The sequence below is a fragment of the Arctopsyche grandis genome, chromosome 1 (genome assembly GCF_051622035.1).
Source record: "Arctopsyche grandis isolate Sample6627 chromosome 1, ASM5162203v2, whole genome shotgun sequence".
NCBI lineage: Eukaryota > Metazoa > Arthropoda > Insecta > Trichoptera > Hydropsychidae > Arctopsyche > Arctopsyche grandis.
Genome location: NC_135355.1, coordinates 22,978,186 through 22,991,475, shown reverse-complemented (window position 1 = coordinate 22,991,475; position 13,290 = coordinate 22,978,186). Strand labels below are relative to the sequence as shown.

The 13,290-nt window shown below is 31.4% G+C and overlaps 1 protein-coding gene across 1 annotated transcript in view; it reads left to right on the top strand.

Moving 5' to 3' along the window:
- The window catches only part of Ance-3 (angiotensin-converting enzyme Ance-3), a 97,914-nt gene extending 84,870 nt beyond the window's left edge, over positions 1–13,044 (top strand). The window contains exons 10-11 of the mRNA XM_077441982.1: positions 4,163–4,351; positions 12,777–13,044. Of these exons, the coding sequence (XP_077298108.1) occupies positions 4,163–4,351; positions 12,777–12,912 (325 nt within the window). The 3' untranslated portion in view covers positions 12,913–13,044. The remainder of the gene's footprint in view (positions 1–4,162; positions 4,352–12,776) is intronic.
- Positions 13,045–13,290: the final 246 nt, after the last annotated feature.

The following is a 13,290-nucleotide window of genomic DNA, read 5'->3' as shown; positions in this document are numbered from 1 at the left end:
AATGATAATTAAACGACGTTGAATTGCACTTGAAACGATGGAGGTTGATATAAAAGAAAAAAAAACTATCTAAAAAAAACGAGTCTTTAATACATAGATGTTGGGACCGTGACAAAGACATTTGTTCTTAGTTGTGACGGTCACCATTGCGACAATCGAGAATAGAATGGTTTAACTGACCGGAACGATTTCGCATAGATTGATCTTGTTCAAAAAAATAGATTAATAAATTAGTAATAAACAAATAAAACAAAATTGAATATCGAAACCATTTCCAACACAGATGGTTAAAATAAAACATCATCTTGCGTAAGTCTCTGACGGGGAGGAGACGTAGCACTTATTATCCAGTAAAAATTATAAATATTATTGCAACACGCTTACGTAAAAAATAAAAACACGTTAAATGGTATACGTTTCACTCAAAACTTGCTCCAAATTTCAGGATTTATAAAGTTATACAACCAATAGTAATAAAAAAAGCTTTCACGACTGGTAAATGAACTTTGCTTTTAAGTAATATCTAGATTGAACTGAAACGAGTTGTTTCTTTACGTATATGCAATATACATAGATAGCATCCGGTTTAATACTGAATACATTATTATCATCCTTGACTATCGGTGATCTATTTTGTCTCGCTACTGTGCATTCACTTTCGATTAGATTCGTATCCTTTAATTTAATATAGTGTAACAATGTCATTAAGCAAACAATACATACATACATATATGTAGTAAGTGCATATATGTAGTAAGTGCATATATAAATATTATCGATGTTTATTTCACCGTTAAAAGCTTTATAGGGTTGTAAATATGTATAAACCTTGCAATGTGTCATTGCGTTGTATTGACTCGGAGGCGCGGTTAATGTTTTAACCGACATGAGCGACCTGTCAAATTACGTCACTGTTTCGACCCACGGTTTAAAGTTTTCCCTTTCTTTGGTCTCGGTAATTGGCACGGAAGCCGGCATTATCCGAGTGGTCCATTTAGGTTGTAAAATGTTAACTTGTGTCGATAACGAACGAGTTAATTCATGTCAGAGGGCGAACGTCCGGCACAAAGTGATCGCGTACGTTGTTCAGAATTAATAATTAAACAATATTGTGCACCATTCAACTATAAAAAAGCTGTTTTATTGACAACAACGTAATATAAAACAAATTTGCGATATAAATACGAATACCGTAAAAAAAACATTTAATTTTTTACAAAAGGTCAAGCTGGGTTCAACGAGCTATATTTTTTGATGGTACTTTTTTATTGGGTGCCTCATAATTTTCAACAATAATATGTATAATTTTATCAAAAATATTAAATTAATGATGATTTTTTTTCCTATTAATCATTTCTTTAGTTTATTATTTCGTTAGTTTTTGAAATTTTCAGAACTATTAATTCATTTTCAATTCTTACTACACATAAATACAAGGCGAAGCTTTATTTTTACTATTAAATTCTAACTATTTTATTTATAGCTATCTACATATACATATAATATGTATGCATTTTTTTTGTTGATAAAATATATATTTTTCATTATAAGAAGCCTCAATAATCTGAATTTTAATTTGTCACAATTCGATAGTAAAGTGAATATCAAAATAGTAATGTTCAAATGGATATACATATATGTATGTATGTAGTTACAGTAGTTTTGACTTGAAAAACTGACTCTTGTCTTGTTTTTGTTTTTTTTTTTATATTCACCGCAACACTGTTTTTTGTACAATATATTATTTAATGATACAAAAGATAATACATGTTTGCTATTAGTTACCATTATTAAACTGATTTCAATTTGTACAAAAAATATTTACAAAATATCCAATATTAAGAAATAAATCATATGGGTTTGTTGGAATCGTAAAAACTTCGTGCAAATCAATAAGCTTTACATATAAAGAACTTTATATTTACACATAAACTTTCCATATTTAAAGAAAGTACATTGGTATAATGCAATTGATTAAAAATATTGAATTGTAGCTTTTCTGTATGAATCATATGTATATATGTACATATTACATGTTACCGTCAAAATGTATTACCAAAGTATATTACCAATTATCTGGCATTTTAGATAATTCTTGTTCATTTACAAATTAACTTATAGATGTGTCGACATATTAGCTTTGACATTACAGATTTTTTACAGAATGCTTTAGGATTCAACAATGCGTTAATATTATTCAATATTATCAACTACGGATAACAATTATATATTGCGATAACCTTAAGAATGTGTTCAAAACAAAAATTTGACTTTCCAACTCAAATTACTAGTCAAGTGACGTTTTCAAGAAAAGCAGTATTGTGAATAAAATACATCAAAATTAGGTCACATTGAAAGATAATCAGAAAGTAGTTAAAATAAACGGAATACATACAGCAAAGAACGGAATACATTGATTCTCTTCAGTCAGCTTATAAATTCAAAGTGTTATACGAAATAACTATGTGTGACAGATGAAACATAATTGAGGTCAAAATACATTAGAACTGGTAAACACTTTGACTGTAATATATGTATGTATTTATGTGTACATTGAGATTTTCGACCTTGAACTATATAAACTTTTCCTTAAAATAAGTATGCATTGTTCAAACTACAACCTCTATAAAAGTTTCGTTATTCCACAATGTATTTAACAGGAACATAATCAATGAGATATTATAAAATAACAATAGACCATTGCGAACATTTTTCGATACCATCGAATGTTACACCTTAAAATTTTTAACCCAAAAAACAGTATATTCTCTTCCGCCATAGAAAGGTGGAAGTCAATAAAAATATGTACTACATTTACAGATAACCATCTTGTGGCTGTTTTCGAAAAATGAATATACACCTATTAATCATGTATAATACGAGTTACAATTTGTGGCAGATCGTGTTTCAGTAGTTACGATACACTACCAATTCGGACTACATACAAATGTGCATATGTACATATGTACATATTGTCCGATTGAATAGTTTCCAGTGAATCGTCTAAACACCTAGTCCAGTGCATCTACAAATGTCCATAACACACGCCAATAATGCATCTATTCGACTATGACGTGGTGTGCAACGACGTAATCCGGTGCATAATTGCGGTCGAAGCTGTGTTACGGTTGCTAGAACAAAGACTTCTGGCAATGCATAACCGTTTCCGCACACTCGAGGAGTATCGTATATTAGATAGAATAGAATACGTAACAGGCGACCACACCTTTTTGACTATACAAATGCATAGTACGTATGCATTTTCTCCAATACCCATTTAGTCATAATGTTTGCAAACTAGGTCTATTATATGTACATATAGATATACAATATGAAAAGTAGAACTCAAGAGTTTCTTAAGCAGTAGTACATAGATTCTCAGTCCTTAGTGCGGAACTCCAAATAAATATTATATATTAACGAAAAACAGCACGTTACTCTTTATTAAAATGACCAACGACTGTTGGTCATTTTAATAAAGTTTGGAAATGGTTTTTCCATATTACCATCCCAGCTCTGTATAATTTATTTAAAATTGTTAACTCATCGGAAATTACATACTATGCCAATTTAAATAATAAGTACTTTTGGTGATATTTAATATTTTCCAAGATAACCAAAAACATATGATGACATAATCAATGTGGTATCCAATCTAATTAGCATCCAACTTATAAACAAACAACCTTGAAATCTAGGGCCAAAACAAAATGAAGATTTTACATAAATTTTAAGACCCGATTAATGTAATCTTATTAGCATCAAATTGACCCGATGTAATCGTTATAATTTAAGCAATGACCTTTGTAAATAGACTCATAAAACTTTTTAACCTAGATTTTCGTATTTTTATACGAAAATTCTTGTGTTGAAAACGGACGTATCTGAAATTCGATATGTCTAATTAATTCATGTCAGAATCAACTTATATGACTACGAATTATATCACAGTGTCACGATATTCGCCGTGTAAAACACTGTCAGAATCGTTACTTACGGAATACGTCGTAAATAATACACAGCCAATAACTTTTAAGTAGTGCACCCAAGTACATATGTATGCAATACCCAATATTATACAAGTGCACGTGGCCTTCCGTATTTGATGATTGATCGTTCTGGTGCTTATGTAGTAATGTTATATGTATATTTTACGCTTCAGGAATATAATGAGACCTGGATCATCGGAGCCGTGGATAAAGGCTTTGTTCGACGCGACTGGAGAGACCAAACTTGACGGACAAGCCCTCAGAGAGTACTTCAGACCCTTGGAAGAGTGGTTGAGGAGCGAAAACATTCGGACAGGTGAATACGTCGGATGGACTTACGACGGCGACTATTGTAAATTCAGGTACGTACAAAGAATGAGTGGTCGCTTAAAAATTTCAACATCCCAGTCTCCATTATAATACTCTATGGTCATTAGAGCGGGAATCGAATCCGAGTAAATAAAGTGTGACGACCTTGCCGCTTATACAAAATCGTAGGTAATCGTCGTTGCGGTTTACCAATCCCAGAAATTGACCATTTGCGAAGGTTGCGCGAAAGTTGGGTTTACCATTGTAAAAGCAAAAAAATAAATAAAACAAATAACAATAGATCGTTCCGAAAAGGAAATCGACGCGCTAATAGTGAGCGAGAAGATCTATAATCCGACTTTTGCGATTTCGAAACGACAATCAAACGAGGGAACATTAATTTCTGGCGTACGAAGAAGATCCGTAGACTACATTGTTCGATCGAGGAAATGGTGCGAAATATTTCCGAAAGAAACATTTCGAAATTTACCATTGTTGGAGCAATCATACATACATATATGTATGTATGTATATGCATGTTGAATACATATTTATTCGAATACAAATGTGTCAACTGGTATAGTAAAGTCATCTTAAAAATGCTCACTAAAAATGTCCACTGTGTATTCGTTTTGTAATATTATTATAGAAATATCTTCGTTTTAATTAGTAGTCTTCGCAAGGTGATAAAACGTTCAGTTTTAGATGACAAGTTTCTTATATTTGACCCACATTGAATAAAATTAATTACCAACGGTCAATAATTTCATACACATTTCTTGTTTTTCTTATCGTAATAAAAATATTACTTTTAATCATACTAAAATGTTTTAGTTCTTTTAAGTTATACGTAGTGGATAAAATAAATTGAATTAAAGCATAATGAACATACATACGTATATGTATGTAGTATCTATTTCGTGACATCTATGTATTTTTTTCCAAACGTAAAAATTTAATTATTTCATACGAAAACTTAAATTAGTAATCAAATTTTTAAATATACAATTTAATTCATTGTTCTATAACTCAATTTTACTTATTATATATATATATATATATTTTAATAAAAAAAATATATTGAAAAGCTAAAAATATAGAGGCACCTATGCAGCATTTACTATTCTAAAATATAATATTTGATTTGCTATACTAAATATAATTTTGTTATTATTATACAATATATAATATAATAAACCAATAGAGACGGAGTTTTCATTACATATCTTAGTTTCAAAATAATACTATTATAATTTGTAATAGAGTTCATTCGTAATATTAAAAATCTGCGTAGTAGAAAGGTTTCACATTTGTGAAATAAAAACGTAAATTCATACATATATAATTTTTTGATCCAATATATTTGTAGACTATAGATAGAGGCTTATACCGTATATATTTTATACATATATATATATATATATATATATATATATATATATATATATATATATATATATATATATATATATATATATATATATATATATATATATATATATATATATATATATATATATATATATATATATATATATATATATATATATATATATATATATATATATATATTTATTTATATATATATGTGTGTGTATATATATATATATATATATATATATATATATATATATATATATATATATATACATATAATTTGGTCACTCTGACGTTATTCGTAACGGTACAACTCGTAACGTGGCAACTCGTATCGTGACAACTCGGTATTGACACGATACGAGTTGCTAAAATAGAGATACAATTGAGATAATAATAAAAGGCTTAAAAAAACGCTCGATAAATGTCAGGGAGAAATACGAGGAAGTATTTTCAAACGTGTCTAATACGATATTTTTTCACCATCGTAATGGCAGATGACACTTCCACTTATATTGATGACCAAAATGAGAAAAATGGTAAAGTATGAAAACGATCGGATAAGAGCTAAAACTTTGCTTAATAGTGATCGTATGTGAAAGTAAGAAGAGGTTAGTAAAAATTGAGATACACTAAAAATTTCACAACCCTACCAACCTACTCGTATTATCGATCAGACGCTCGATTGTCAACTAGTACCAACCTACATACATATGTATGTACATACATATACGAAATCGGCGATAATTTACATCAGCAGAGATATCCTCTCGCCGCACTTGCACCATATTGAATTACAATATTGCCTTATTTATATCGCATTGCAGTAGAAGCATTAATTTAGCATCACAAGCGGTCGCATAATATAATATCGTGCACCAGAGCTGCACCTGTATAGATATGTATATGTACATACATACATATTCAAAAAATTTCGCACCAAGGCGACGGTCCGCACTATAATAATGGATTATGTGAGATGTGAATTTGCACCAGATTCGAGATGAACCAATCGTCTTTCTACAAGAAGAGTGCGTGGGATCCAAGCTGGGTTCTGCAATCCGATAATGGCCACTCGTTAAGCACCCTGCACCATGTTGTTGGTGTGTCAACAAAGCTCCCCAGAAGGACGAATGCAACTGTGTCATATCCGCTTCGATAGTCGCATTCTGCACTAGTTATGCATATTCAGCAATTTACCCGTACAGTGTAATTGTTTTACCATATTTAAGTAATATGGTTAAAAGCTAAAGCTTTATATCTACTTACTTGTGTACACATGTTATGAGTAGAGGTAGGATAGTCACAGTGCTATCCATTGTTCGGCAAGCCTTTAACAATGCATTTACAACCTTTGAACAATACACGGCCCCCTCAGGCTCCGGTGGCTAGTTATGAGAGTTGCATTGTACCTACATATATTATGGTGTTGTATTAGCGTAGTAGGTTTCCAATATATCATCATTATGATCTACAGCCGCTCCCCATCCATTGCTGGCTGAAGGCCTCTCCAACACGCTTCCACTCGTATCTGTTTTTTTTGCGTCACAAATTTTCCTAATTTCGTCTACTCATCTTCCCTACGGTCTTCCTTTCTCTTATACATCTTCCTGTTCTCTTCTCGCTCTCTCTTTCCTTCTTGTAAGCAAAAAAGAAAGCAATTATATCGGCAACAAAGTATAATATCGTCCTGTGCTTTCGGCCCATGAATTATGTTAATAAATAATGTAAAATTTTTTTTTTCTAAAAAATTACAAATGTTAGCATTTTTCGCTTGGATTTTAAAAACCTCGTAGCAGCCAAAAGGTTAAACATGGAAAAACAATCTAATATAATAGTAAACATTTGTTTTTTTATTAAATTTATTTTAATCGAAAAAAAAATATTTAACGATATCGATATCGTCGTCATAGAAATTTTGATTTGTTTTCGATGCTCCCACCCAAACCTTTAAACCTTACATACATACATACAAAGTTTCTTTCGAAATTATATATTAGATTATTTACTACTTCTACTATTTTATCATAGAATATGGGTTGTTTTAAATCTTCCTTAATATCCACAACAGAGAAAAATACTCAGAGATTTTTATCATTAAGTAAAAGGACTACCAATATGTGTTTTAGTAGACCTTATAAAATTTTCAATAGGAAATTGAACCCGTACCAATTTTTTAATATGATTTTCATATCCATTTCAGTGATAATTCGTTTACGTATGTTCCCGTAAATTGTTTATGATAAGTTCATACGCCTAGAATTTGTGGGTCACAAGTTCTAAACAAAAGTTTTGTATGATTTATTGTCTTAAATTGTATTAATTACCCACACTATGCTTCAGCAGAATGTCGAAAATAGCATGCATAAAATATGTCAAAAGGAAAAATTCAAATTCATGATTTGAATACCAAAAAGAACATTCTAAGAATACAATTCAAATATCAAATTGATTTACATCTTTTAACGTTTAGAAAAACAATCGTATATCAATATTAATATTGAAACATGCATCTTCGGCATTAATTTCATTAATTAAAAAATATTTGATAATGAAGAATTCAAATCTTTACAACTAATATAAAAGTATCTATTATTATCCTTACTATAATTAAAAACATTGCGTATTTTCTCATAATTAAATAATGCTCGTAATTTTGTCGCTTCTAAAATAAACTTTTCAACATAATTTGAACAAAAGATCAATATGAATAGAAAATAATAGGTTTACCAAAATATATGTATATCATGAAAAATTGCACCTAATGACATCCATAGCTCAAATTCACAAATCGTGACAGTTAATGAATTTGCATCATATGATGACGATATACATAAGTGGTCTCAAACTTTTGACTGACAGTGTATGTTACTATAATATTTATTTCGAAATATGGCTATTGTTTCTTCGTTATTTTAGGTACAGCATATCTTATGATAATTACACTGAAAAAAGTTTGCATAATTTTCCAATTTAAATTTCCCAACCGAAGAAAAGCGTGTAATCTGATCTACATAGTTCGTCGCATGTTTAAACGTTCTATCATTATTGCACGATATTTATAATGGCGGGATTTGAATGTTTGAGAAACTCGGTCACCAGTGGACATTCTCTGCAAATGTTCTCTATGCATTTTGCTATATACATAGGTACTAATCGTCGAATTGTCGAACAAGTTTCACACAGACGGACAGACAGACCGAGTCGGGGGCCCGCATCGTGAGTGACCATTAAACGGACCCATGGGAGCCGGACAGACCGAGACAACGGAGCCGTGAATCATGGGATTGATTTATACGACATTCAGTATCACATTGTAAACTAGCCAAACCATGCGAATATATACATATGTATCATATGTATGTACATACGAAACAAAAATGCAGGCTACCGGCGGAACTTTGATATCGGGCGGCGACAGCGTGTTGTTTTATTTAAGGACGAGATCGATTATCGATGATGATTTTTCGCGAATCGTCTCGAAAGTGGAATGCGATGCAATCACCGTAGTGCGCATAATCGACGTTGCATGCTGCACAAAACGCCACGATTGAGAGCTTTTACGCAACGGAAAAAGGCGATCGACCACTTTCGTGCAATTCTGTAACAATACGTAACGCACCGGAAGTATTATTTAACGACGCAGATGAATCGAGAAAGAATATTATGTACATTATCTTAAAATATATAATTCATAATTTTATACATACTACATATGTTCATTTTATTTACAATTTTGCTATGGTGACATTAGAGAATTGCTGCAAGCCGTCACTAATGGCTAAACAAAAACAAAAAAAAGGATACAAGAATAAATATGAATATAAAAACAAAATAAGATAAGAAACAAAGATAAAGATAAAATATTAATACAGATAGATCAATATATAACAACTACACATAGGCGCTGTGATGCGTCAGCGCCGAAATAAATGGGATTCTTTTGTCAATTTCTATTGTTAACCTTTTTTTTGCTTTCTATAGATAAAAAAAAAGGTTGACAATAGAAATTGACAAAAGAAACCCATTTATTTCAGCGCTGGCGCATCACAGCGCCGGAGACTGATAATTAATGCCCGGACCCAGAAGGTGCCGCGTATTGTTCAAACGTTGTAAATGCATTATTAAAGGTTTGCCGAACCTTTTTTACAAAGGATTTACAACAATGGAACAAAGAGCGGCCCCTTGGCTATCCTACCTCTACTGATAATAACTAGACTGTGGATAGAGATACCGTGCTTTTTCCAGGAATCGGGGCGGTTTAGCTCTATTTACAAAGCTAGAGTCCAAAAAAAAAAGTTCGGCGAACCTTTAACAATGCATTTACAACAATTGAACAATACGCGGCACCCTCTGGGTCCGGGCTTTAATAATAACAAACCCAATATTATAATACATTGTGCATGGCTCCCCGCTATGAGTGGTCTACTAAATTTCTTCAAATATGGGATACATCGTTATCGATCACTGTCAAGCAAGGATAAATACAAGGATACAATTTTACTGAAAACCCCCCAGAGGGTCATTTTGGAGCAGGGCGTGCTGGGCGTTCCATGAATATGTGCAAGGCACGGCCCATTATTTCGCATGTTTAAAAGTATCTAAAAAAAAAAAAACCACCTGCCACGTCCACGTTGAAGAAATGTTATCCCAAATATACTCTACGTCGTGACTCAAGGGAATTATAACCTAGTGCTCCCAGCAGATCGGTACTAGGATACAGCCAAGCAGGGGCGGGTCGTCTTAAACTGCTAACAAATTTCTCCCCACCAAAAAATTAAAATAATTTTGTGTATTGTTCGTAACTTATCAAGGGTCAAAAAGTATTTCTTTATCCCGCCCACCATGCAGTCGTTTATCTGCTGTGGTCCCGTGGTCGCTAGCTTCGGTTTACCTGCTACTTAGGCACTTGCGTGGTACTCTGTGTAGAATGGAGACAATCAATCGAGGCAGATAAAAATGATCCGTATTTCCGTATATAGAGGGTCGCTTTTAGTTGGCGACGTAAAAGTCTCTTTAGGACAGAATACGCCAACCCAAGTCGTTTGTATCTTTATACGATTCGAAAAATACACGACACCGTAAATTTTTTTCGATTTTTCAACTATTTTTTATTAATTACATTGCAAGGTTTTTTATTAATTACATTTTTGCTTTCTTAAAACACATAATGAACGAAGTCCGTAATTTGCCAAAAAAAGTATATTCCTTGTATTTCTTTGTTACTAAAATATAAAATATGTACATATATAGTTCGATTATTTGAAGAAAAAAAATGTATGTATTGGGGGCGGCTTTAGCTTCCTCGTCATAGAAGAAAATTCAAGAATGCTTCGTGCCAGCGAAACATACATACATATGTACATATGTATGTAGCTTCAGACACTAAAGCCAAAAAGAAATTCATATGCATGAAGAATTTATGTTCTAAACAGGGCTGTGGAGTCTAAATGGAGAACTAAAAGTGACTCACTCATATCCAATGAATGCAAATCTGAAACACAGTGTTTCTATCATTGTATTTTTCTCGTCTTTAGTTCAAATCTGGTAGAAGCCTGATATTTGACAAATCAGTTACGCCAAATGCGTACATTTCATTAGTTTCATATCATCATCATTTACAACCATTCTCCATCTCCCCTGTGGCCTTCCTTGCATTCGAGCACTTCTTTTGTCCATCTTTTATCTGTTCTTCTAGCTACGTGACCCACCCATGGCCATTTCAATTTACCTTTACACAACTCGGACTCTAGCTTCACGTACCTAGTATGTATGTATTCATAAATTAAAAATACAAATTTTTGAAAGAAAAGTTAATTGTTTGCATCAGCTCACTATATATATGTATGTCTATGTGACCCTCTGCTTAGTTTGTAAAGACATATATACATACATATGCGTATACTTCAAAGATATTCGGGATCAAATGGGACTCGAAGATTCCGACTCTGACTCCACAGACACGATAAAATCTTTATGCTAATTCAAAACTTACTTGAATATATAAAATCAGTTACTGTTCAAGGAGCAGGAGATTCATACATATGTATATAAAAAATGTAAATCTTTGCCACGTTACAACATAAGATTATTTATTATATGGCGATTGTAGGAAATAATGACGCCCGTTTGCGGTGAAAATCGACGGTTTAGTCCTAATTGAGACGAACGAGCTATCAGTTGCGCAATATTTGGAGCATTAAGCAGAGGTTTCCAATCGTTTAAGGCGATGTCCCAGATTAAATCTCGCATGTCGAGAAAATTACGTGCTTGGTGCAAGTGTGAAAACTCACGTAGTGTTTCATTTACCTTCTTATATTTCAAATTAGATAGTTTCGTATTGTGTAATCAGAGAATTGTTGATTTCCGCCAGGCTATGTTTTATTTAACGTCATAGTGTGTATTTATATTTTTCAAAAGATATGTATGTACATAGGTACTTAAGTTATAATGATAGTTATTTTCGATATATTGTATATAATCGATATATACGTATGTATGTACATATGTATATATATATATGTATGTATATATTTCGATATTTCGATATAGTGTATTTCTTATTTAAATTAGTATAAACTGAATTTACGTTTATCAGATTATATTTGTTATTAAAAATGTGTCAAATTGATTAAAAATGTTAGATATTATTTAAATAATAAAAATTGTTTAACATTTGATTAAAAACTGTTTAACATTTGCTTAAAAACTGTTTAATATTTGCGCATTATGTAAGTGACACCTATCGAATTTTATGAATACTACATACGAATTTTCCGATTGTGTATCCTTTTGTTTTATTTATATATGCACTACTATAATGAAATTTTATTTGAAAGTTTCCGTATTTTCTTGTATAAAAGTATATATCCTAATTATAATAGATATACTACATACATAATAATATGATAAAATCTTCTTAAAATTAACGTTTTTATGAAATAAATGAGTATTTTCCGTTAAAAATACATATATCTATTTTACTGTTTATCATAATAATTATTAGTAATAGAAACTTTTTCAAGTATGAAATCATGATCTTTTATCGCGTTTACTCAAATGCAATATAATTTTAATAATTTTTCTATGTTTTTCTTTCAGCATCGAGACGGCTGGTCTTCAGGTGTACGGAGGATTCTACAATGGGGCCGAAAACCATTTTAGTCTCACTTCATTCTGGACAATTTTCTTAGCATCATTAATCACCACAGTGGCCATAGCTAATAAATATCGATAGCTTATTGATAATATTTTCAAACATATACATAAAAATCCTCTGCATGTATGTATGTAAATTAGATAATTTTAGTGTATATTATAAGATATTGATTAATATTTCTAAATATTAATCAATATCTTAAAACGTTGTAAAAAAACTTTTAATATTAAAATTATTATTATATACGAATATATTTATATCATTCGCTTTTACTTAGATATACATACATACATATGTTCTTATATACCACGGACTCCAAGAGTTCATGGAATGAATCTAAGTTTTTAATCCGCGAACTTGCACTAGCAACAAAGACTCTTCCAACAACTCTGAAAGAATTTATGTTAATTTAATTAAGTTATTAACTTTGTAAGAACCACTTATATTTGTGGGGTC